Source organism: Pangasianodon hypophthalmus, chromosome 13, assembly GCF_027358585.1.
Source record: "Pangasianodon hypophthalmus isolate fPanHyp1 chromosome 13, fPanHyp1.pri, whole genome shotgun sequence".
NCBI classification, from domain to species: domain Eukaryota; kingdom Metazoa; phylum Chordata; class Actinopteri; order Siluriformes; family Pangasiidae; genus Pangasianodon; species Pangasianodon hypophthalmus.
The window spans coordinates 15,647,082-15,673,158 of record NC_069722.1 but is presented as its reverse complement, the minus strand read 5'-3'; the positions used below and the strand labels follow the sequence as shown (position 1 = coordinate 15,673,158).

The 26,077-nt window shown below is 38.3% G+C and overlaps 1 protein-coding gene across 5 annotated transcripts in view; it reads right to left on the bottom strand.

Annotated features, from left to right (window-relative positions):
* rnf213a (ring finger protein 213a) overlaps nt 1–26,077 on the bottom strand; it is a 48,595-nt gene that overhangs the window by 21,115 nt on the left and 1,403 nt on the right. Inside the window, exons 2-28 of one of the 5 annotated variants that reach the window (XM_053239128.1) lie at nt 23,892–23,994; nt 23,562–23,734; nt 22,363–23,409; nt 22,088–22,254; nt 21,807–21,977; nt 21,515–21,717; nt 20,765–21,060; nt 20,404–20,666; nt 19,477–19,692; nt 17,836–18,034; nt 17,568–17,623; nt 17,161–17,356; nt 16,318–16,482; nt 16,113–16,211; nt 15,911–16,033; nt 14,907–15,090; nt 14,643–14,816; nt 14,187–14,339; nt 13,479–14,092; nt 13,197–13,356; nt 10,960–11,177; nt 10,704–10,841; nt 9,775–9,939; nt 7,892–9,164; nt 7,607–7,785; nt 7,375–7,530; nt 3,672–7,280 (exon numbers count right to left, since the gene is read on the bottom strand). In XM_053239128.1, coding sequence (XP_053095103.1) covers nt 3,672–7,280; nt 7,375–7,530; nt 7,607–7,785; nt 7,892–9,164; nt 9,775–9,939; nt 10,704–10,841; nt 10,960–11,177; nt 13,197–13,356; nt 13,479–14,092; nt 14,187–14,339; nt 14,643–14,816; nt 14,907–15,090; nt 15,911–16,033; nt 16,113–16,211; nt 16,318–16,482; nt 17,161–17,356; nt 17,568–17,623; nt 17,836–18,034; nt 19,477–19,692; nt 20,404–20,666; nt 20,765–21,060; nt 21,515–21,717; nt 21,807–21,977; nt 22,088–22,254; nt 22,363–23,409; nt 23,562–23,734; nt 23,892–23,994 — 10,500 coding nt within the window. Of the gene's footprint in view, nt 1–3,671; nt 7,281–7,374; nt 7,531–7,606; nt 7,786–7,891; nt 9,165–9,774; nt 9,940–10,703; nt 10,842–10,959; nt 11,178–13,196; nt 13,357–13,478; nt 14,093–14,186; nt 14,340–14,642; nt 14,817–14,906; nt 15,091–15,910; nt 16,034–16,112; nt 16,212–16,317; nt 16,483–17,160; nt 17,357–17,567; nt 17,624–17,835; nt 18,035–19,476; nt 19,693–20,403; nt 20,667–20,764; nt 21,061–21,514; nt 21,718–21,806; nt 21,978–22,087; nt 22,255–22,362; nt 23,410–23,561; nt 23,735–23,891; nt 24,013–26,077 lie in introns of all 5 variants that reach the window. The other 4 variants (XM_053239131.1, XM_053239130.1, XM_034310047.2 and 1 more) reach the window with 4 other exon arrangements.

The following is a 26,077-nucleotide window of genomic DNA, read 5'->3' as shown; positions in this document are numbered from 1 at the left end:
GCTACAAGACTATGAATAATCTCCTAACCTTAGCAACCAAGGAGTTCTGCTGTAGATACAGTAGCCCTAGAACAGCAAATGTTTAATGTTAAATGGGGCTAGCCAAGGCACAACTCTTAGAAGGTGTACTGCAAAAAAAAAGATACTGAGGTCAAGGAGGCCTTGATAGCAGAAAACATTGTGTAGGTAGTCCACGATGGAGAGGACAAAGGGGGGAACTGAAGAGAGAATATGACTCTCAGAGATATGACCGCCCAAGGACAAACCACATGAACTCCTGAAAGCCAGAATTAACTTGTGTAATCTTAGGATACCATCACGCTGTGCTCATCAGGTGGCAACTTTTCTCTGGCCCCAACCCAGCCTTCAATGCATTTTTTCTAGTTATTCAAAAATTACTAAGAATTTGAAAAGAAAAAAAAAGGGGGGGGGGGGGGGGTATTGAATATTGTCCTCCTATCAAGACCTACTGAAACATTTAACTACAAAAACAGTCATGGGAAAAAGTAAGTACACCCTCCTTCAATTCTATGTTTTTATTTATCAGGGCCTAAATAACAATTGTGTGGTCCTCACCTACTTCTATACACAAAAAAACCTACAGATTTTTAATGTAGTCATTTTTACCATAAAGTAAACCAACATTCAGAAACCAGGTGGGGAAAAAAATAGGTACACCCTATAACTCAGTAACATGTGGAACCACCTTTAAACAAACAACCAAAATCAATATTATCATTTGCTATTAGACTGAAAATAATGAGTAGTCAGGTCAAATGTCAGAAATCCAGTGAGGAGCAAATATATATGTGGGAAATAATTAGTACTGAAAAGTCGAGGTGCTTCAGTTTTAAACACTATCCAGCTTAGTCTGACGTGTTGCAAAATGTAATGCCTTTAGGTGTAGGAGTATATTTTAATGGGAATAACTTTTTAACATTACAAAGGTAATTATGTAATGACATAGAAATACATTTATTGCACACATTTGGCTCCATTTTCCACCATCTTAGTATGGAGTATTTACACAGCGTAGTTTTACTGCTAATGTTCTGTCTGTGGCAGGTTAAAAGGCTAATTAGTAGTTAATTCCATTTCAGCACCTAATGTTTAATTACTTATAATACAAATATACACATTTTACTTCACAAAAGGAATTTGTGTAGCCTATGAGTTTTTTTTTTAATCAGAAATTTAAAAAAATAATTACAGAATTAATTACAGAAGTGAAATATAAAAATGTATTGTGTCTATGGGAGAAAAGCAAGCCATTCTGAAGTTGAGAAGAGAGGGTAAATCAATCAGAGCCAATGAAAAAGCATTGGGCATAGCCAATACAGCAATTTGGAAGGGAACCACTGGAGTACTAACAACCAGACATCAAACAGGTCGGCCAAGGAAAACAACAACCGTTGATGACAGAAACATTGTGAGAGCTGTGAAGAAAAACCCAAAAACAACAGCCAGTGATATCACCAACAACCTCCACAGGGCAGGGGTGAAGGTATTACAATCCACCGTTTGAAGGAGACCTTAAGAACAGAAATATAGAGGCCATATCACAAGATGCTAACCACTCATCAGTAGTAAGAATCAGAAGGACAGATTGGAATTCACAGTGAAATACAGAGATGAGCCACAAAAGTTCTGGAACCAAGATGAACCTCTACCAAAGTGATGGTAAGGCCACAGTATGGAGAAAGTAAGGACTGGCTCATGACCCAAAAAATACAAATCATCAGTCAAACATAGATAGTGTCATGGCTTGGGATTGCATGGCTGCTTCTTGAACAGGCTCACTAATCTTTATTGATGATGCAACTCATGGTGGTAGCACCAGAATGAATTCAGAACTCTACAGAAACATTCTGTCTGCCAATATACAGAGAAATGCACCCAATCTAATTTTTGAGGAACTTCATCATGTAGCAAGACAATGACCCAAAACACACTGCCAACACAACAAAGGACTTCATCAGGGCAAAAAGAAGTGGAAGGTTGTAGACTAGCCAAGTCAATCACTAGACCTTAACCCAATTGAGTACGATTTTACCTCCTGAAGAGGAGACTGAAGGGAGAAACTCCCCAAAACACACACTGAAAGAAGCTGTGGTACAAGCCTGGAAAACAGACCCAAGTCCCAGAAGGGCTCGCTAGCCTTCCCTGGCAAAATTAACTGGATCTGCCAGCTCTATGCATGTAAAGAGCAAGGGCTACCAAGAGGCTTGTTACTGCACTGAATCCCTGTCCTTATGTATGCAGCCTATAAACTGGGTGTCGGGCATTCTCCTATGCTACAAGACTATGAATAATCTCCTAACCTTAGCAACCAAGGAGTTCTGCTGTAGATACAGTAGCCCTAGAACAGCAAATGTTTAATGTTAAATGGGGCTAGCCAAGGCACAACTCTTAGAAGGTGTACTGCAAAAAAAAAGATCCTGAGGTCAAGGAGGCCTTGATAGCAGAAAACATTGTGTAGGTAGTCCACGATGGAGAGGACAAAGGGGGGAACTGAAAAGAGAATATGACTCTCAGAGATATGACCGCCCAAGGACAAACCACATGAACTCCTGAAAGCCAGAATTAACTTGTGTAATCTTAGGATACCATCACGCTGGGCTCATCAGGTGGCAACTTTTCTCTGGCCCCAACCCAGCCTCCAATGCATTTTTTCCAGTTATTCAAAAATTACTAAGAATTTGAAAAAAAAAAAGGGGGGGTGGGGGGTATTGAATATTGTCCTCCTATCAAGACCTACTGAAACATTTAACTACAAAAACAGTCATGGGAAAAAGTAAGTACACCCTCCTTCAATTCTATGTTTTTATTTATCAGGGCCTAAATAACAATTGTGTGGTCCTCACCTACTTCTATACACAAAAAAACCAACAGATTTTTAATGTAGTCATTTTTACCATAAAGTAAACCAACATTCAGAAACCAGGTGGGAAAAAAATAGGTACACCCTATAACTCAGTAACATGTGGAACCACCTTTAAACAAACAACCAAAATCAATATTATCATTTGCTATTAGACTGAAAATAATGAGCAGTCAGGTCAAATTGTCAGAAATCCAGTGAGGAGCAAATATATATGTGGGAAATAATTAGTACTGAAAAGTCGAGGTGCTTCAGTTTTAAACACTATCCAGCTTAGTCTGACGTGTTGCAAAATGTAATGCCTTTAGGTGTAGGAGTATATTTTAATGGGAATAACTTTTTAACATTACAAAGGTAATTATGTAATGACATAGAAATACATTTATTGCACACATTCGGCTCCATTTTCCACCATCTTAGTATGGAGTATTTACACAGCGTAGTTTTACTGCTAATGTTCTGTCTGTGGCAGGTTAAAAGGCTAATTAGTATTTAATTCCATTTCAGCACCTAATGTTTAATTACTTATAATACAAATATACACATTTTACTTCACAAAAAGAATTTGTGTAGCCTATGAGTTTTTTTTTAATCAGAAATTTAAAAAAATAATATATATTAAAAAAGCGAATAGAAAAAAAATAGGTATAAAACTGTGTAAAACTCTGATTATTACATTTCATGAATTACTGCAGAATCTTTCTAGAGGAAATCATGATGCATTCATACACAGAAATACTGCAAATATATATTTTAATTAACTGATTATTGAAACAAATCATAGGTTTACCTCAGTGAAAGAGGCATGGTTCCACTCTTCCTGTTGGATGTGAGAGAGGACAAAGTCAGCCATACAGCTGTGCTTCTGGTCTTCAAAGTACACCCTTGCTAGGTGTTCACTTTCCACTCTGGAAAGGGCTGAACTATCTAGGCGAACCACTGCATCTGGTGTAGCACAGTTCAGTAGGATTAGTTTGGCCTCATCCAACAGCTGCCGCTGAGGGTCAGGGAGTTCCATCTCTCCTTTCTGTCTCTCTATAACTTGCAAAATGACTGAGGCACAGGTATCAGAGTGATATCCAATGAAAACATCAGCTGGGCAGTATTGTGCTGCCTGGGGAGCTGGTGAATGCTGACTGTTAGATGTAATGAAATGGCCAACCCATTTTTCAAGTATTTTTACAAGCTGCTTTTGTTCATTCTTCAGCACAGTGTTAATATCCAGGTAGTGTTTCTCCAACCTGTTAATCAGAGGAATGGGAAATTGTTTGTAGACAACTTCCCTCTCTTCAATCACTATGAGCCTGAAGTCCTTGTGTACTCTACACTTGACACGGTGGGTTCCAAGCCCCAAATCCACATACTTCTGACCTCCAAGGCAAACATAGTATTGATTGAGTGCATCATATAAGCTTTCATACAGGTTTTGCAAATTCAGAAGCACAATGGTTTGACCCGTCTCCATGCAAATCTTGACACGGTTAATGTTGCGGCAAATCTGGGTGTACTGCTGGTCTTTAGGGAAGCTTGAGCCAAAGATGATTTCAGGTTGGTACTGTTCAGAAAAGAATGTTTGCTGAAGAATCTGTAGAGCCGCATAATTTTTTGTTAGAATGAGCAGGTAGCGACACTCCTCATCTTGAGCAATTGCTGTGATATTTTGTCTCACAAGCTCAATGGTATCAATGCTTTCAAGGTTAGGTTTAGAAACAAGTCTGTCAGTGAAAACAGTAACAGAATTCGCAGTGTCCTTACCACTAAAGTTTCTCAACACAGCCACCACAATCTGATCTGCACTTGGCTTTTGATCTGTTGCTTTGGCAATAGCAAACATCATCTTAATCAAGCTGTAATAGTCACGCAGGCCAAAAAACCCTTTCCCTTCTTTCTTGCAGATTTTGAGGTAAGCACGAGCAAAAGGCTGAAAGAAATCCCTAACCTTCTCAAGGATCATTGCATCAGAAGAGCAAATGCCTTTGGCACTCTCAATCAACTCTTTCTCATCAGGATCACCACGAGAAACAAATATTCCTCTGTTCATCTTTGCTGGGTCTAAAGCCCAATTAGATATACCAATGAACCCAACCTTCTTGTGAGGCAGGGGCTGATCATCTATGCATCCTTCCTCAAGAAGAGGATGGAGGGTTTTCAGAGGCATTTTAGGAGAATCCTCAGCTAGACCAATTTCATCCAGGACCACGACTGAGATATACTCATTTAGATTCTTGCCCTCCTGAAAACGGGCACACTGCTTGAATGTGTTGATGATGCCTTCTGGTGTGGAATGAGGACTGCACTGAAATGACACCAGATGAATCTGTTTTAGTTTTCTGAACAAGTCAGAATGAGCTGCTTGACCTTGCATAGCATCTGCAACCAGGGTTTTAGACAGAGATTTGGAGCTTCCAGGCTTCCCAACCAAGAAAAGAGGAATACGCAGCTCAATGCAAATCACCATCATGAAAACATTTTCCTTTAAAGCATTATTTCTTGCAATAGTTTCACCTAGTGGAACTCCACTAAGAAGTAGATCTTGCATAACAGAAATTTCTTGCATTAACTTGACTGGGCTGTATGTCCTTGGGAAGTATTTACAGATTTTGTTCCTATACTTCTCTTTGTCCTCCAAGCAGGCATGGTAACACACACCAATAGCCATCACTAATGACCAGAGGATAGGGTCTCTTTCATCCATGTCTCTTAGACTGTATTCATTTTTTTGTGCTCTCTGATTACTTTCATACCTGGCAAGTTCTGACAGCAGCATTTCATTATTTTGGTAGAACCATGCAAAAACTTGCATGCAACGTTCAACATCCCTCAGACTTACAAAACTACATTCATCATTTCTTGTCCTCATATACTTTTGTGAAGCTGATAAGACATCTGTGATGATCTTGATGTACTCCTCAGGGAAAGAGTGGTTTTCAACCAACCTTTGGACTATTTGCTGAATGTACATTTTCTCTGTATGGTCATTAAGTTGTCCAAAGTCCCAAACTAATGGAATCATGCTAGGAGGCAAGGCTTGCACCCTGTATACAAGTTGACGGAGGGGAATGGACCCAAGCTTTTCATCTGTTTCTTCAGCTCGCACTCTGTATCCCAACCCAGCTGACTCCAATCTCTTAATCATTACATCTGTGTGTTTCCTGTATGGGTTACATGCAGCAATAATTTGCAAGCCAGTGTTTGGCATCATGGATTCACCCTCTACTGTTTTATCACACAGTACTTCTTTAATGGTGCTGATGGCCTCTGTTGTGTTTGCCTCATCAAAGAACAATACAGAGTCAAAACCATAATCTTGTTTATTGCTGTATGCAATGGACTCTGCTTCTCTAACTTTGGTATAAATCATATCTGAGCTTGTTCCTCCATGGACTTTGACTAGTTTCATATTCTCTGTGGCAACTCCACTCCGCCGTAGCTCACACAGGAATTTAATTAGCCTGGTCTTCCCACACCCCGTCTCACCCATGATGATGACTGGAATGCCACACCTGAAGCGCATGTGTATAGCCAGAATCTTCAGTATGTTGTCAGTCGTCAGCTCATAAGTTTCATCTGGGTCAAGGGGCCACTGTATTCCCAGAACATTGCAGATTCTCTCAATTTTCTCTCCTCTTGGGAGATTATCAAAGTCAATATTAAAAGGTACCCTCTGGAGCCTGAGACCCTCATATAGACCCTGTGTCATGATGTTCTTTTTGATCACTCTCTTTGTTGATGGATTAATGGCATCTACCCAATTCTGATCATTCGGCTGTAGATGAAAGCCAATGAATGTCATGGACACATGGTCATCATTGAAGAAAATGTAAGGATGAGGCTCTGATTCCCATCTCTTTCTCATCCTGAATGGAGCAAGGTCTTCTTCACTAACACCTGAAATGTCCATTTGTTGCCTCCCTGGGCTCTGGTCAGAGATGCTCAGAGAAGGTGTAGCAAAGTCCTTAGCCATGAGTATCATGAAATCAACCACAAAGTTTTTAAACCCCTGCAAAGTGTCTCCTGTAAAGGATGCATCACAGAATACAGATGTCTCACAGTCTCGTAACTGCAGGTTCAGGAACCATGTAAAATTCCTCAACTCGGCCCAGGAAGGGTCCATGACACCACAGTACAGAAATAGCAACTGTAGGCATTCCACATGAGTTCCTTCAATTCCTCTGTACAGAAATCCATCCAAGTTCTGTCCAAGGTGGAATCGTTTCAGATACTGGTATGGGCGCTGGTAAGCCTCACTTCTGAATTCTTTATCATCCATTAGGGGGTCATCACCCACAGCTGTGCATGGGTCTTCTGACATCCTCATTTCCAGCTCAAGAACCTCTTTTGGAGTTCGGCAGTAGACAATTGGAAACACATCCTGAAAGGCTGACTGGACACTTACACCCTGTCATAAAATGGAAAATAGTATAATTGCTGTTACTGGGACAGTAGGAATGTGTTGTGATCAGCAAAATAATAGTTTATATGTACTGCCTTACGGATCTTGGGCCGTTTCTAGGCACATTTGCACTAGACTGGAGGAGCTCAATGATGTATAGGTGCCTATTGCTGCATTTCCACATTCTTCCTTCTGAATCCAAGAGGTAACCCAAGACCAGCAGCCGAAAGAGAAATTCATGGAGGCCTTTTTGCACCTATAATGTAGCATATAGTCAACACCACACATCAAACTTATTTATTTTTTAAATAAATAACTTTAAAAACTATTACCGAAGAAGTAACATCAAAATGAAAGATGGTTAGCTCCCTCTTGGGGCTGTTAAGCATTGACTGAAGAACAGCATTTTCATCCACTCTTGGCTCTATCAACCGGATACACTTAAGCTGTGAGGGTTTCTTGGTAATCAGCTTCAATCTTTCATACAACCGATGTACATAAAGTGATTTGCCTAGGAACACAAAAGTTATAAAAGGTATAATTCATCACATTACATTTAACCATAAAACTGGAGTTTTTTCTGTATTTTTTTTAAACAAATGTGACTTTATACCCACCAACACCTGCTCTTCTTGATGATACAACTCCCACAAACTTGTTTTTAAAAACAGCAGCAGCACTGGAATAGTCCTTTGGAACTGTATAGTGCTTAGCAAGGTATTTCTGAATTCTGCTAAGGGGTTCTTGGGGTACCATGTGCAGCCGAAACTGACTGAAGACTGAGGGAAGGTAGGCATGCTCTCGATCAGTACTACAGATTAATACCAGCCTGTAGTCATTCCTGCTCTGAGCCTTGTGACGTTGGAAAAATTGTTCCACTTTGTAGCTCACTTCATAGGTTAGCTGATCTACATATAGCATGGTGTATATCTTCTGTCCCCTGTAACCAGCAGTGAGACAGCGCCTAAGGAACAGCTCTACTCGCTCATACGAAGTGGAAGAATCACAGAGGAGCACTTCATCATATGTGGGCAGCGGCTCATCTTCACTGCTCATGTAAATGGAGATACAAGAAGTCTGAATCTCTGTGAGAGGGCAGATAATGAGATTTGGTTTTCCAGTGACCAGTCCCCTAGGTAGCTCTCTTTGTACATATTTCTTATGCTTTTCAAGATCACTCTCATCAACATCATCAGCATCCACCTCAGTTTCACTGGGGCTATCAGACAAAATTTCCAAAAGTCTTCCTAGACTTCTGACATCAAGAGAGTTGGGAAGAAAATTTTTCATGTTTCTCATGTACATATTCCAAATTATGTCAAACCTTCTAGTATCATTTTCTGGTCCAAAATCAGAAGCAGAGACACCTTCAATATCCATCTCATATTCAATCTGATTTGGAACATCAACAAAGGTTTGAAAATCAATGTCTTCATTTTGCTCGGAAGGCTTTGTAAGAATCTCATACTGAAGAACATGCCAGCTTTGCCTCAAGTTGAAGGTAGTGCAATTCGGTTTGATGAAAGAGAGCATCATGAGAGCTTCATTATCTAGATTTCCCAAGTTTTTCTGAGTCAATTGACTGCACAGATAGACTATCTGCTCTGCTGTAAAATAGTTGAGGTAGTAATTCTGAGATCTTTGCTTGTCGATGAAATCTTTCCAAAAACTGAGGCAACGCTCCATTTTCTTACAGACTTCTAGGAGTTGCTCTGCCACATCACCCTTCACCATGACAACACTGACAACACTTGACAAGTTGAAGTCCATAACAATGCATGCTTCTTCACTATTACAGTGGATAATTGCCTCCCAAAGCCTGAACAATGGATTTCCAGCTACAAATAAGTCAATAAATGCAGAACCTAATCTCTGCACACTGGCAAAAACCTGTAAAAAAAAACAAAACAAAAAGACACTGTTATATACCCCTATAATATAGTGCCATGAAATCTGGAAATCAGTGTGCTATTTATGAAGCATAGGTAATACGAACTACAAGCTACACTATATGGCCAAAAGTTGTGGACACCTGACCATATGTGCTTTTGAGCACTCCCCTCCTCTTCTGGGAGTGCTCTTCTTCTTTCCACTAGATTTTGCAACATGGTTATGGGGTTTGCCCATTCAGCCACAAGAGCATTAGTGAGACCTATTGCATAGTTGGCATTCCAGTTCATCCCAAAGGTGTTCAGTGGGGTTGAGGTCAAGGCTCTGTGCAGGCCTCTCAGGTTCTTCCACACTAAACTTAGCAAACCATGTCTTCATGGATCTTGCATTGTGCACAGGGACACTGTCATGCTGCAACAGGTTTGGGCACCTTAGTTCCAATGGAGGGAAATTGTAAAGTTACAGAATTCAAAGACATCCTAGACAACTGTGTGCTTCCAACTTTGTGGCAACAGTTTGGGGAACACCCATATATGGCTGTGATGATCAGATGTCCACAAACATTTGGCCATATAATACTAGTCGCTCTCTTGTGAAATTTGGGACCAACCTCTGCAAATCGATCAACTTCATTCTGGCCTTGCTCTCCTTTGCCAGACATAAGCATCAGCTTATTCTGAAGGTCCCTGAGGTCTTCAAGGGAGTAACATCGCATCTCATGGCCCTCATCATGCTCCTCTGGAATCCGTAACTTCAAGACTTTATCCAGACTCAACTTAAAAAAAGTAAAGCATTTTGAAATATGCTATTTGCTGATCTTGTACAGTGCCACTAGAAAGTTTGTGAACCCTTTACAATTTTCTCTATTTTTGCATAAATTTGAACTGAAACGTGATCAGACCTTCATCTAAGTACTAAAACTAGATAAAGAGAACCCAATTAAACAAATAATGCAAAAACATTATAGTTATTACATTTTGTTAGTGAGCAAAATTATCCAACATTAAATATCTTTGTCAGAAAAAGTATGTAAACCTCTAGGAGCACAGGATTTAACAGGGCAATTGAAGTGAGATGTTTCATTCAAGGGGATGGAAATCAGGTGTGAGTTTAGCAGGCCCTCCCATGTTTCAAGAACATAAAGTTGGGTCTTCATTATCAAATTCTGGTTTTTGCCACACAGGTTTTTGGAAGTGTACCATTCCTCAATGCAAGAAAGCCCACCAACATCACTGAGTTGGAGCATTTTCTAAGGAGGAATGGGCCAAAATTCCTCCATCTCGTGCAGGATTGACCACAAGTTACCAGAACTGTTTGGTTGAAGTTATTGCTGCTCAAGGGGGTCACACCACTTATTGAAAGCAAAGGTTCACATACTTTGTCTGACAAAGATATATAATAATAACGTATATGAAGATCTGATCACATTTCAGGTCAAATTTAGGCAGAAATACAAAAAATTGTAAAGGGTTCACAAACTTTCTAGTGGCATTGTAAATACACTATTTGTAGAAATAAACTCTTTTGTGTTTAACAAACCTTCTTTTGGTTCTCTGCACTGATTATGTAGATTCCTTTTGTATTGATAGCTGAAGCCAATGACAAAGACGACAGCTCTACAGATCCATGGCTATCCTTAACTGTCTTCAACCATTCAAGGTGTCGTGCAGTGTCACGCTGAAAGAACACATTCAGTAAAATTAAGCATCTATCCACCTCATATGAAGGATAAGAATCCATGTATTCTATCTATCTCATACGAAGGATAAGAATCCAAATTACAAGCAAGTCTTACCAGTTTCTTTGGAAGATTGGGATCATTATCAAGTGCCTTCCAAAGCTTTTTCAGTACCTCCTTAAAGACCACGAAGCTAGTATCTGACTTTAGCTCATACAACATTGAAGAGTAGCCAAGAACAGCATCATGAAAACAGGCCACTCTGTCTACATCCAGATCATTTTCACCCGCAGAGATAGAGGCCAGGTCCACAAACACTTTCAGCTCATTGATATCTGTATGGTAGAAAAAAGTCTTTTTTTAAAAAAAAGGGTAAAAACAATGCTTGTGCCACTTTGGTGAGTTCATCACTGCCCCAGGATTTCCAAAAAAGCAGAGAACATGGACAGAATTACAGACACAAACACCCATTTGATATATTACAAAATTTCTAAACATATTAAATGTTTTGAGCTCATGTGCTATCTGGACATTGTAATCTTTGCTGTTCTTTTAGCAATTTGTTAATCACAAAAAGTCAGAAAAGTTCCACAGGTTTCCTTAGGGTATCTAACGCTGCACACATGTAAATTGCGGTTGTCATCAATCACCATGGTGAAAACCAAAGAAAGTTTAACACAAGAGAAAGTTTATGAAAAATGCATAAGCACTTGAAATACAAGTTTAATAAGTCTTGAAGGCAAAAAGCAAATTACAGTTGATTCTTGTGGTGTGAATTTTCAAATTCATATCCATAACAACAAGCTGTTTGGAAGGATTGTAATTTGATTTTTGGTAAGGCACATTATCTGCATGTTTAGCAAAAATAAGAAAAAGCTCCTGAAACATTGTAAAATATGGTAGTGGATCACTGATGCTTTGAGGGTTTTACACTAACGATCAGGAACACCATGCACATAACAGCCATCTCAGTCTCCAGACTTGAACCTTATTCATTCTGCACAATATGTGCAATAAATGCTAAAGTGCATGAACATCCTATTTTAAAAATGTTAAATAAAAATGTAAAACTAACTTAGCTAATGTATTCAGTATTTAAACCTATTTAAATACTCATTCGACTTTCAATCACTTTTCCATTATTGCACTTAATACTGAAGACATTAGCAGAGGTGATGTACTTTTTTTTTTTCATTTTAGCAATAATTTTTTATATTTTGTTGGTAAGTGCACTTTAATAAAATTTGTCTGAAAAGCTACTTTGGCCTAAATGGTCTCTGTTATTCTTTTTCTTTTTTTAAGTTTCATTTCCTTATACAGTTATATTTTCATCAACAGGGAAATTAGTTTGGTTGTTCTATTCAGTAACTTGCAAAATAAAAACCAACATGAAAAAAATTATGACAAAATTTTGGATTGTGTTCCAGCCTAAAAAAAATCTTGATTATATTTTTGCCAGATTGCCCACCCCTACATTAAACCATTCAGTGCACCCTCATGTCCTGTGGATTGATACATTGGCATTTTGGAAGATAATAATAAAGGTGATCAGTCAGAATATCCTTGTATTGAAAGTGACCCTTCTGTCTAAGGGTACAAGTGGATCCAAAGCATGCCTGCAAAATGTGCACACAATACCTGCTTTGTTCAAAAGGTGCAGGTTCTTTGTTAGTACCTAGTGAATAATAAGGATTACAGCAGGAAGCAGAGCATTTTCCTGCAAAGCCTCCCAGATATAGAACAGCATTCCTCTTAGTGTTTAGGACTTTAAGTCTAGGTTCAAAATGTATTTGTTTAGTTGGGCATTATGTTAAATAGAATTGTTCTACACTGGGATATTTTGATGTTGTTGCCCCAAGTAAAAAAACGTAAAAAAAAAAAAGTTAAACTCTCTCACATGAGCACTCTCGCTTCTCTCTAATTTTTCCCTCATAGTTAGACCTCCCAGAGTCTCTGCTTGCACTCTGATCACAAATTATGCTCAACGTATAATAACAGCATACCTAATAATCTGTCCTCTCTCTCTCTCTCTCTCTCTCTCTCTCAAGCAAATGCATAGGAGTGGCAAGGAGTCAAAAAAAACATTCCAGTATTGTTGTACTTCACCTACTTAACTTTTAGAGCTGCAATCTTAACTAATCTTGACTAATGTACCTTTAAGGCTTTCAACTTAATTGTTAACATGTTAACAAATTCTTGTTAATGCTAATATGTCAAATTAATTGAGCATGTTAATTTTGATAGCTCTATGGAAAAAGTATTATTAAAAGACAGCAATAATGTAAAAATATGATACATATGGTAACTGACAGGTAACTCAGTTTTCTTTTCCATATGTATTGTTAACTATTTACCTTCAAGAGCTTCTTTGACCCACATAACAAAGTTCCTCCTTAGGCCCAGCTCCTGGAGACAGAGCCTACGAGGCTCTGTGATGTCCACAAGTACAGTTTTGGCCTGCATTAGCTCATTGTCAATGCTATCAAGAGGCTCCGTCTTAAAGTCCAAGTGCGTCTGGGTTAAGGAAAATCCAAACCAAAAGTAAGTAAAGTTTTAATCGCCAACCAACATTGTACTACAAGGACAAGCAAGTTAACCTACACTGTGGTATATATTACTGAAATTTCCTGACTTACAACTGTAAGCAGCTTCTCCAAGACCTGGAAGTCTCCTTGAAGGCCAAGTGCCTCCTTCACCATCATGACTACGTGAGCTGACTCCACTGCCAAGTGAAGTTCGTGATACTGTTCAATCTGTTGAATCCTCCTCTGAATCCACCTCTTGTCATCTGCAGGATCCAGTTTGGACATAATTGTAGCATCTTGTGCTAGTTCTACATATTTTCCTATGTAGGCTTTAAATAACACATCAACTTCTTCAAAGGTCATGCTGCCATCTTTTAAGCTCTCATATATCTCCCGGTATTTACTGTAGCATGGTTGAAATATGTCTTCATAAATCAAATCCGTTGTAGCCCACAAGTCGTCCTCATCATCTGACTCATATTCACCATGAGCCCTTCTAGCAAATTCTTCAGCTTGACTTTCCCAGCATATCTTAAAAATATAGCTCTCTTTAAATGAGTGTAGAATCTCAGCCATGTTCCGGATATTGCCATGAAGGTCAAAGTATGTGACAACGCCAGCCATTGGGGATGCAATCTGGTCAAATGGATGAACCTCCATGAACTTATTCAGTTCCATCTCATCAATGTTAATCTGGTGTTTTGCTTCTAGATCCCCCAAATCAACTGAAATGAGAGAAAATATATAGTAGATATGTAGCAATCCCATAAACAAATAATCTACACAACTCAACCAAACCTACGAGCACATCTTATATACCTGTTACGTGCTCCTGAATATTCCGGCACATTGCAATGAGCCCTTTAACAAGCTCACTGTCATGATATATGGCTTTCACCTCATCCTGTCTCAACTGAAGGAGCCTCCTCATGGCACTGGCATCTTTGCATTTCTCATTTTCACAGAGACAATCTGTGAGGGGAAAAAGTAAATCAAACAAGTCATGAACAGGTCTGATATTATTTCTGAATAAAAATGAGGAGTAATGTGCATTTTGACTGCAACTACAGTGATGTAGAAAATTAAATAATGTGAATAAAGATGCAAGTAACAGCTTAGTATAGTCTTTGCATAATTCAACAGAAAAATGCAGAGCAGAGTGTGCAGGTAAAGATCAAACTCAAGTTTAATGAGCGGTCCCAGTAATGTATTAACACTACTGTCATAGGTGTTCATATCAGTACTGAGATCAAGACAGCTGATCTGTGCAATTACCTATTTTTACCAACTCAGTGAAAGTATTCTTCTTCGCCAAGATGTGATTGAGAACTTTAATCCTGATGCTTCCTCTGATGAGCTGATCTGAAATATTTGTAAATAATGACGTTGCCATGGCAAGTCTTTCTTTAGCCTCTTCAGAGAGCTGATCAATCAGTTTTTCATCAGCACCTAAAGTGAGAGTTAAAATAGTGTAAAAGAATATCAAGAGAACTTACAGAACAATTCATGTCCCTGCTGAAAAAAATAAAAATTAGCTACCATGAAGTTGGAAAATATTCTTGGCTGCTGTCCAGTTAAGAAGGTGCTGGAGAACCACCTCTTCCCTCTCATGGTATGACCCGCTCTCAGTTTTCGGCCAAGACTTCTGAATAATTGCAGAGATAAGCTTTCCAAACTTCCAGTTTATTTTGCATCTCTCAAATAGTCTTGCTTCAGTCTTCGCCTAAGAGGGAAAAAAAATCACCCAGATAAAAACATTTGTCAAAAACAAGTTACATTGTTTAGGTAGCTAAATTACAGCAGCTGGGCCTGAGAAATGGCTGCGGAGACACAGGGCATATGCATAGACCCTGACTTGACAATAGAAATGTATTGATTTTTAGTGTGTGTTCTAACGCGCATCATTACAGTGAAAATTTTGGAAAATAATTACAAATAACTATGCTAAAGTGTATTGGTTAATAAAAATTCCATGAAATAATGAGCTAATACTCAGTCCAAATATGAAAGATCATTTATTCACACTTTCTCTCTCATTTTATCCTAGCATTTCAGTCACATGATTTTTCTGTTTTTTGGGACTGAATTTCCAGCTTTGCTAGCCAACGCTAATGTACCTAGAAATGACAGATGGCTAAAATTACTCACTTTACATTAGAAGAGAATGCAGCTTAACCGGCGAGAAAGAGAAAGCGTGATATAGCTGGCAGAGCTCGCAAGACACACGCACACACACACACACCTGAAAAGCACAGCCTGAATAAACGCGAGCCCGGAGCTTGGCTAAAATTCCGCCTGCCTCTCAAATATTCCTCCACGACCTCACACACCAGGGTTCTACACTGATAAAATAGACTGTGATCCTGTACGGTTCCCTAATACTGCATTAATGCAGTCAGTCCCCATTTAGTCCCCACCATGGCAGCAGTTATACAGTGTGACATCATATAAAAAAAGAAGGATGGAAGTAAAAAAAGCCATCTTGATGCTGGATTATCGGTGAATTAATCAAACCTTAACCTTACAAGAGAAATCTACAATACCTGGCACATTGAGGTGACAGCTTGTAGGGCACACTTCTCAACACTTCTTGCCACATGAGGATGGGTATCATTAAGTTCTTCAATTCTACTGCAGTACACTTCAATTTGGTCTATTGAAGATTCCTGAAATGCAATGCACTGTGTAATCAATACTTTATTTTACAGAATTAATTCAATATGCACAAACATAAACATTCCAAACCTGTTGAAATTTTCCTTCAAAATCTCTAGTAAATGTGTCCCTCCACTCCTTGGTAAATTCCTCACTTTCAAAGCTTATGGAGATAATGTTGTTCCACATCTATGATGAAGTAGAAAATAAAGTAATAGTAATATAGTTATGTGTGTTATTCACAATTTAAAATGAAAAGCAATGCTAAAAACTGTACAATTAATTATTTTCTCACCTCAATCTCTGATGTGAGGTTGGCACTCAAAGTGTAGTGCTGCAACAGGTTGTCCTTAAAGGTCTGTCCTATCCAAGTTCTGACAGTTTTCAGTGCCACTGACAAAAGCTCCAGGATCTTTGACCTCTTCTCTATGGCTTTTAGACAGTCTTTCTCTTGAATCTCCTAGAAAAAAAAAAACATAACCATTAAAAATAATGAAAGATTCAAGCCCTGATTTACTAACAGTTTGCATGTGGAAAAAATACCCACAAAAACCTTACAAGTTTACTCACTAACAGAGTCTAGAAATTATTGTATCTTTCATATGAGCAAAACAACACTTTTTTCCATTTTGAGTGTTTGTCTCATTTACATTTCAGGGAATCTCCACATAAAAGGGCAAAATACAGGGAAATATTTATGCAAACAGATAAACAAATGAACAAAAAACAAAAAAAAAAAGATTTACCAAGACTGAAACTCAGTTTGGGAATCTTTTTTTTTTGTTTGTTTTTGTTCATTGATGATCTAATATTACCAAAGCAAACGCAGGTGATTTTTGCACTTTCTAAAAGAGCTAGACCACAAGAGAGACTAGGCTTTGTATAATTTTAATCTACAATGACTGTAAAGAGAGAATGACTTTATCAGCTTATTGTATCCAATACATTAATCAAAACAGAAAAATAAACATATCAGTTACGCAGAATTAACTTCATCACTAAGAAACGGGCTATTTAACTTAGTGACTAAGCAGAAGCAAAAATTCTGGACACCAAAGACAAGCAGCACATGATTGTACCTCTATGCAGAAACAGCAACATGACATTTTTAACCAATTCCATATGTAATTTTGCTTACTATGTTGGCAGTAGATTCACTTTGACATACTTGCTCAGGGAGAGACTGGGCAAATTCTGAAACTGAAACCACAAGGTTCAAGCAAGCAACTGGAATGTCTGTACACTTGTAGGAAGACTTCACTCCTTTGCATATCTTCTCCAGAAGCTTCACGGCTGCGGATAAGCAGTTCCTTCCATAGTCATCAGAGAAGCAGCTATAAAAAAATGAACCAACAAACTCCAAGTTGATATCATACAATGTCTGCTATCAGTAATGACACAGTTTTTATATGGCAGTATCTAGAGTATCCAATATTTCAATATGAGATCTTACCAGTACCAATACTCATTCCAATGGGTCTCACTAAAGCTATGTATTAGCTAATATTACTCTGTTCATTAGTTAATCACCTGAGATTGTCTTACCTGTATTTTTGTTCAAGAAGCTGGCTTTGAATGAATGTCAGCGTGTCTGACACATTCTGTGGAGGAACATACAAATCTATTATCAAAAAAATAATCAGACAAAATAAATATAATTAATCTTGTCAGCAAGAACTACACCAATATGAACACTTGTGTATAGTCAATAGAGAAAAATTTGGCCAGTGACAGCATGCCTCATCATGTTTTATTCCTTACATAATAATCCTTCAATCATTACATCAATTTACTTAAAGAGTTAGATATTTACACTAACTGAGGAATTGCTGTAGAAAATATCAGCTGGAGCTTTGAGAATGAACAGTTGTAACATGTCAGAAAGCTCGACATGGATATTAGTGCTGCATTCCACCAACTCATCAACAGATATCAGGAACATCCATGATCGAGCCAGCAGTGTGTCCACTTCCACGAGATGACGATTTGCTTTCATGAGATTCAGCATTGATCTGAAAAGATATACCGTATGCATAATATGTTAATACTAACCAACTAGTCCTCAGTTTCTTAAAAACCTGCATGCATTAATTTGCATGTACACTCACTGAACACTTTATTAGGAACACTATAGTAATACTGGGTAGGGCCTCTCTTTGCTCTCAAAACAGCCTCAATTCTTTGTGGCATGGATTGCACAAGATGTGGGAAACATTCCTTTGAGATTCTGGTCGATGTTGGCATGATCACATCACGCAATTCCTGCAGATTTTTCAGGTGCACTTTCATGCTGCAATTCTCCTGTTCTACCACATTCCAAAGGTGTTCTACTGGATTCAGACCCAGTGACTGGGAAGGCCACTGAAGAACGTTGAACTAATGTTCATGAAACCAGTTTGAGACAACTTTTGCTTTGTGACATGGTTTATTATCGTGGTAGAAGTAGCCATTAGAAGATGGGTAAATTGTGACCATGAGGAGATGCACATAGTCAGTAACAATACTTAAATAGGCTGTGGTATTCAAGCGATGATCGGTATTAACGGGCCCAACGTGTGCCAAGAAAACATTCCCCACACCATTACACCACCTCCACCAGCCTAGACTGTTGACACAAGACAGGCTGGGTCATGGATTTATGCTGCAGGTGCCAAATTCTGACCCTACCATCTGTGTGCCTCAGCAGAAAGAGAGATTTATCAAACCAGTCTACATTTTTCCAGTCTTCAAATGTCCAGGTTTGGTGAGCCTGTGCCCACTGCAGCCTCAGCTTTCTGTTCTAAGCTGACAGAAGTGGAACCCCACGTGGTCTGTTGTAGCCCATCTGCCTCAAGTTTCAAAATGTTGTGCATTCTGAGATACTTTTCTGCTCATCACAAATGTACAGAGTGGTTATCTGAGTTACTGTAGCCTTTCTGTCAGCTCAAACCAGTCTGATCATTCTCCATTGACCTCTCTCACTAACAAGGTGTTTCCTGCAGAATTGCTACTCACTGGATGTTTTTTTTCTTTATTGCACCATTCTGAGTAAACTCTAGAGACTGTTGTGTGTGAAAATCCCAGGAGATCAGCAGTTATAGAAATTCTCAAATCAGCTTGATTACATTACATTACATTTTTCCCCCATTCTGATGGATGTTGTGAACAATACCCGAAGCTGCTGGCCTGTATCTGCATGATTTTGTGCTGCCACATGACTAGCTGATTAATAATAATAATCGCATGAATGAGTGGGTGTACAGGTGTTCCTAATAAAGTGCTCAGTGTGTGTATATATAGTGAGTGTAGTGAGCTGCTCATTGATAGCCAAAATATATATACATTTAAATATAATGGAATCAGTTTAGTTCACCTGATCACATATCAAAAGGCAGCCAGGGTATAGTATATAAAGCAATGTCTGTGAATCAGTGGTGACTAAATAGTATTATGAAATGAGTCATAGAAAAAGTACCTTCTATCTTGTGAAGTAAATGACTTTGTATTAGCCAATTTCAGTCCTTGTAGTCCAGCCCATGCCTGTTCGTTTTTTGGGTTCACAGTGAGCGAAACAGGTTCGAATGGTTTTGAAGTTCCCTTGAGAAGATGCAGAAGTGGAATCGCAACAATCCATCGGGTCATCCCTTCCCCCTTCACTGTGTTAATCAGATCCACCAATGTGTCAGGCAAACTAGAGAGTTAAAAGGACAGGTTAAATGTTAATGGTCTAGTACAGGATTATTCATTTATAAATTTATTTACAAAATTATTTTTAAATATTTATTCTGATCCAGAATTTCTAAATTTGTAAAGATTCAGTTACATAAAATTCTGAACAGTGACAACAGTTACCTTTTATTGCTTAATTAATGATTAGTTTATGGCTACAAATAAGACAATTAAAATGGTTATTTCATAGTTGTTTCATGCTGGTTTTTGTCACAGATTTATGGCCAGTGTTTCTTTTTCTGTACATTTTTCATTTTGCTACAGTATTTTTTCCCCCCAAGCACTCAGTTCATACCACTGAAATACTCTCCTGGGTCCGAATCCAGACCACAATCCACCAGCTGACAACCCTGGCCTTGTAAGACGTTCTGGGGTAATGAACTTGAATTGGTTGTTTCTATACCTAAAGTACTTTATGGACTAAATTTGGACTAAAATCTCTTAATAAAAATGTGAGATAATTAATAATTAGTTACATACAAACAATTATTTAAAAATAAGCAATTTATATAACAAACTATATGATTAATGTATATTTATAGGAATTCATTTAAAATATTAAAAATTTCGAACATATGCATAAGTACAGCCAATAAGGTTTCACACAACTTTATATTGTACTGTATTTGGTAATCTGGGAGATATTGTATTTCAAAAATGAAAGTGCACCCACTTTTTCAAGCATGAAAATGACTCTTGGATGTTCGTCCAGAAGGGGAGAAACTCATCTTTAGGCAGATTTGGCAGGCAGAGGGCAGAGCAAAGACAATTAAGTTCCCTCCGTTCCAGCTTAAGGTCATACTGCTTCCACAAGTACAGCATAATGATAGCAGCCTTCAGAGGATCCTTAATGTATTCACTTTTTTTTGATGAGCCATCTTTCTGCAGTTCTGGAGTGACGTGTTCAACCATAAAGTTCTTTATGAGGTTACTTACCTAATATAAAAAAGCAGAACATTAGTATGCATTCTTCTTATTCAAGCAAGGAAATAGTCTAGTAGATGTGGTGTCCAAATTACATCAGTAATACTCACATCTTTTTCAGTGTAATTCAAGGATGACCACTTTTTCTCCTTCTCTTCATACACAAAGGGGTTTCCGTAGATCTGATGGAACTGCTTGAGCTGTGTGATAAAATTTCTGAGATTGATGTCAGTCCAGCTTCTGAGAAAATCAAAGATTGTCTCAAGCATAACTCTCCCTGCAATCTCTCTTCCTTCAATCACATTTTTCCTCTGTTCAGTCCAAAATTGTAAGGTGTTCTTTATTCTTTTAAACACGCTCTTAGATGGTTCTGCACAGATTATGTCATCATACTGATGCCATTCTCCTGCAATACATAAACAGATCAGACCTTGTCCACAAACTGACCAGATTTTGATGTGCACCTTTTGAATACACTGAATATATGTAATTAAAGATGATGAAATTGACTGTAAAAGAACATTTCGTCTCAGCTGAACCCATAAAAAACAATTAAAATCACACAATGTAAATGTTTAAATATAAAGTACCTAAATACAACTGATATCAGTGCCAAAGAATCAATGCCGGAGAAGAATAATGATTATCATCTGATGAAGAATTTCATTTGCACAATGCATTAGAGTAATGCTTGCCCATATTTTATTTAGTTTATATAAACTACTCATCTTTAAAATTTCTTATAACAAGTCAGGATATACACTGTTATATTAGTAAAATGTAGACTAGTCAGAACAGGTAATGTAGCATAGTTTCAACTGTCTTTGGGGAATTGCTGGCTTATGAAAGATTCTGCTCACCCTCTGCGTTTAGTAGATGTCGTTTAACAAAAAGACATCTGTTTGTGGGTTCATTCGAATCCATTTTGTAGATATACTCGAACTCATATTTCTGCTTTTTTTCCTTATATACCACATATTTGTAGGGTATTGACACAGCTTCTGCTTTGAACTTTGTAGACAGCAGACTCCCTTCTACAAGAAATCCATGTTCATCGAGATCCCTGAAACCATAAATTAGTTATTTCCATAGTACTTCAGAACGGAAGTTATGAACATAGAACCTGGACATTAGGAAAGAGCTCAGTCTTACCGTGTCACAGACAGCTCCACCAGGTTTTTTTCCCAGTCACTAATCGGAGGGCCAGCCTTTATAAATATGCGGTCTTCATTTTGGTCAAACTTAAAATCCTTTGACAATACAGCATGAAAGTAAATGGTAAGTCTCTCACTTGAGGAAAGCTGCTGAGTTGAAGTGGGAATTCTGCAATTTATCAGAAGAAAGAATTAGTAAAGTAGCAAAAAGAATACAGCTGACAATCTACTATACCTAGACAAAAATGATAAGCTTTCCATAAGCCAGATTCTAAATACCTCTCTGGAGGACCATCTTTCCTTGTAACTGTCTCTTCACTTTTGTTTTCCCTCTTAGACACTGGACTTCTTTGGCCACTCAAATGATCTCCTTTCCCCTGAGCAGACTGCAGAGGCTGATTATTTTCATTCAACTGTGGATCAACACTAGAGCCTAGACTCTGTACCTGAGCATGAAAAAAAAACAGCTTTCATTTGATTGATCACTTCGTGCATTTTAAACCATACATTACATTAAATGTATTAGCATATTTTAAGGAATGACAGAGCTTTACCTCTTCGCTCTGTGGTCCAAACACCATTCCAGATTTCTTTCCCTCCTGGTTTAGGCTCTTTGTTTTCTGTGTGCATGGCTCAGCCTTAGCATTTGCAGACTGATCAACATTGGCATTCTGATCCAGAATGGGTTGTGTTTTGCTAGATGAATCATTCTGGCTTTGTGTTTTGTTAGATGCATCTTTCTGGCTTTGCAACTTGTTAGAAGCATCTTTCTGGTTTTGTGTCTTGTTAGATGCATCCTTCTGGCTTTCTGAGTTCTTAGATTCATCTTTCTGGCTTTGTGATTTCTTTGATTCATCTTTCTGGCTTTGTGATTTCTTTGATTCATCCTTCTGGCTTTGTGATTTCTTTGAGTCATCCTTCTGGCTTTGTGATTTCTTTGATTCATCCTTCTCGCTTTGTGATTTCTTTGAGTCATCTTTCTGGCTTTGTGATTTCTTTGAGTCATCTTTCTGGCTTTGTGATTTCTTTGATTCATCTTTCTTACTTTGTGATTTCTTAGATTCATCCTGCTGGCTTTGCATGCTGTTAGGTTCACCTTTCTGATTTTGTGTCTTAAATGCGTCTTTCTGAACCTCATGCTTGGGTTTCTTTCGGTCAATCAACTGTTCTTGTTTCTCTGTTTCTGAAGATGATGGAAGTGAGCTATCACTGTCCAGATGAGCGGGCTCTTCATCACCCTGTGATTTTTGGTCTTGTAATTCTCCTGGTTCTCCTGAAGCCAGGTTCTTGTTTGCATCTGCCTCAGGTAAAGCAGGTTCCTCGAGTGTCATGGGATCACCAGTTTTTTCTTCTGATGGGTTGACGAGAGATGATTCAGGAGACACACTGGTCTGACCTTCAGCCTGAGCGGATGTGTCTAGGTTCAAGTCAGGAGTCTCATCCATAGGACACACTGAGTCCTCACTGTCAGAGGACACAGCTTCCTCCTGTGTCCTCCCTATGTCTTTATCAGTCAGGGAGATGTCCGAGAGATCAGAGGTCAAAGACACAGGACCCCCGTCTTTCCCTGACGCTCTCCTTTTCTTCTTCTTCTTTTTTTTCTGAGGGAGTAAATAAAATATGATAAGATTGAATTTAATGGGAACATTTTGATAAAGACAGCTGATTGCTCTGAATATATCCATTCTAATACCAAATACATAAGACCATGAGATTGAAAAAAGAATGCAAGGCCACCTCATGTGGAAGATACCTTTTTTTTGACATTCGGGCTGTTGTCATTGGGCCTTTTAGGAGACCCGGCTGTTTGACGATTGTCCAAGACTGAGGAGTCTGGGTTCGTTTCTGTCTTCATGTCTACATCAGTTGCATGTGGAATGACTGCAGACTGTGTAGAACCATCTGGTGTTTGTTTAGATAACATGCCTGACAAAGTGATAAAGAATGGCTGATAAAGATCAAGTGATAGACCAGATTTATCTACAGCACTTCAATCATGTTTTTTGCTAATTCCATTGGAAGGAATGCATTATTTCATAGGAACTATTTGTTAAAGAGAAATATATGTATGTGTATAACCTACTTTGGGTTTTCTCTGAGAGTTGTGCTGTCAGGGCAGTCCCACACTGACTGCAGAACTTTGCTGTCTCCTCCAAAGCAACATGATTACACTTTGGGCACTTCATCTTGAAAAACAAAAAGATCTAAAATGTAAAATCAGGGTTATTTTTCACTTTCTATTGAGAAGTGTACATATAATAGTTCTATTTTGCTGTACTTTGTGAGTGACCTTTTACTCTCCACTGAGCTTAACTTATAAAAAATACACAGGAATTCATTGCTGGGGTGACCCTTTCTTATAACTGATGCTATTACCTATGTAACATCTTACTAGTATATAACATTTAGTGTCTCTTGATACATTTTGTTAAAATCCCACATACAGACAAGCTGCAAATTGTAGTTAAAAACAACAAGTGGTTTAGTAAGGTGTTGGCCCACCACAAGACACCAGAACAACTTTAATGCACATTGGCATCAATTCTACACGTCTCCAGAATCTCCCCTAGGCGTTGGGTTGAGATCTGCTGACTGTGAAGGCTACAGCACATAATTTGCAAAATTTTCATACTCAAAACCATTCAGTGAGCCCTCATGCCTCATGCTGGATGGGGACATTGTGATTCTGGAAGACGCCAGTCCCATCAGAATACAAATGTTTCATCATAGATTCATCTTCCCTCTAAGCATACAAGAGGATCTAAAAACATGCCAGTAAAACGCCTCCTATAGCATAAAAGAGGTACTGTTTTTTTCTCTAATGCGTCAGCCATCTGTAGTTTCCCACCGATTAAAGTTGCAGCATATTGCACAATACTGTTAATCACAGAATAGGTCTTTGATCGAAGGACTACAAATGTTTCAAACTGCTTTAAAAAATAATTCCACAGATTGTAAAATTAATCACATGGGCCCATTGTAAATTAAAGTAACTCGATTATAAAAAAGAACAGCATTTTCTGGCCATCACATCTCTGCACATTGCATCAAAGGTCACGGAGGTAAAAGTATAAAGACATTAACAGTGCCCTCCAGAATTATTGGCACTTATCATTAAAATGACCAAAAAAATCATTCTCACTAGAACTACTTTTTAAATAATAACATTTTCTCTTAGTGCCAAAATTATTTACATGCCAAGGAATATTTTAAGTTTTGAAAAACTTATATTATTTTATTTGCTTTTGGTTTAATGTATATGTATAAATATGAGTTTGCTTCAGTTTGTCATCCTTTACCATAGGGAAAAAACCAAAGACATTTCAACCCAAAAGTAACAGATGTTTGCTGACCTGCACAAATCTGCTGAAAGATATAAAAATACATAAGCCATTAAAATACCATTAAGCACTGAACCATGAGCAAGCTGTCCCCCACACAATAAGGAAGATATTGAAGGAAGGAAAAAAAGGCCAAAGGTTGTGTAATTAGAATTACACAATTCTACACATTTCAAAATTAACTGTTCAATGCTACTTTCAGAATAACAATCTGTTTAGAAGTGATATGAAGAGATAACTGCCTTATTTATCTGCCTCTGACTCTGTGGCCATTTGCTAAAGTTTTGTGTTAAGTGTGACTTGTGATACCGTCTGTAACTCACTGATGGTATAGGTTGATTCAGAACTTTTGAATGTGTTATATTTCTTATTCCTTGAGTCAAAATGAGGTCAGAGATGATAACAATCCCTGGCTTAGCCTGCCATAGGCCTTCTTCCCTGTTTATTTCACCCTCCCTTCTTTCCTTATGTGCGTCTGTCTACTTAGAAGAAAGTTTCAGCTAAGATAGAAGGCCTTCCTGAGAGTACCTCACAAAATACAGCACCTGAATGAAAAGCATCACACCAAGCATTATAAGAACTACAAGTGGCATTGTCTGCTGCAGTCAGATGTGACCAATATCAAACATTTTGGTTATTCACACCATCAGCATGTTTGGTGACAAAAAGAGACTGCAAATAAAGCACTTTTTAGCAACTGTAAAAAATATAAATAAATAAATAAATAAAATATGGTGGAGGATCATTGCGACTTTAGGTCTGGCTCGTGACTGGTAGTTCAGGGGCTCTTATGAAGATTAATGGTACCATGAATTCTACTAAGTACCAGGATATTTCAGCACAAAACCTGGTTGCCTCTGCCAGGAGGTTCAAGAGCTTTCAAGATGATGATGAGCCACATATACTTCCAAAACAACACAGAAATTGT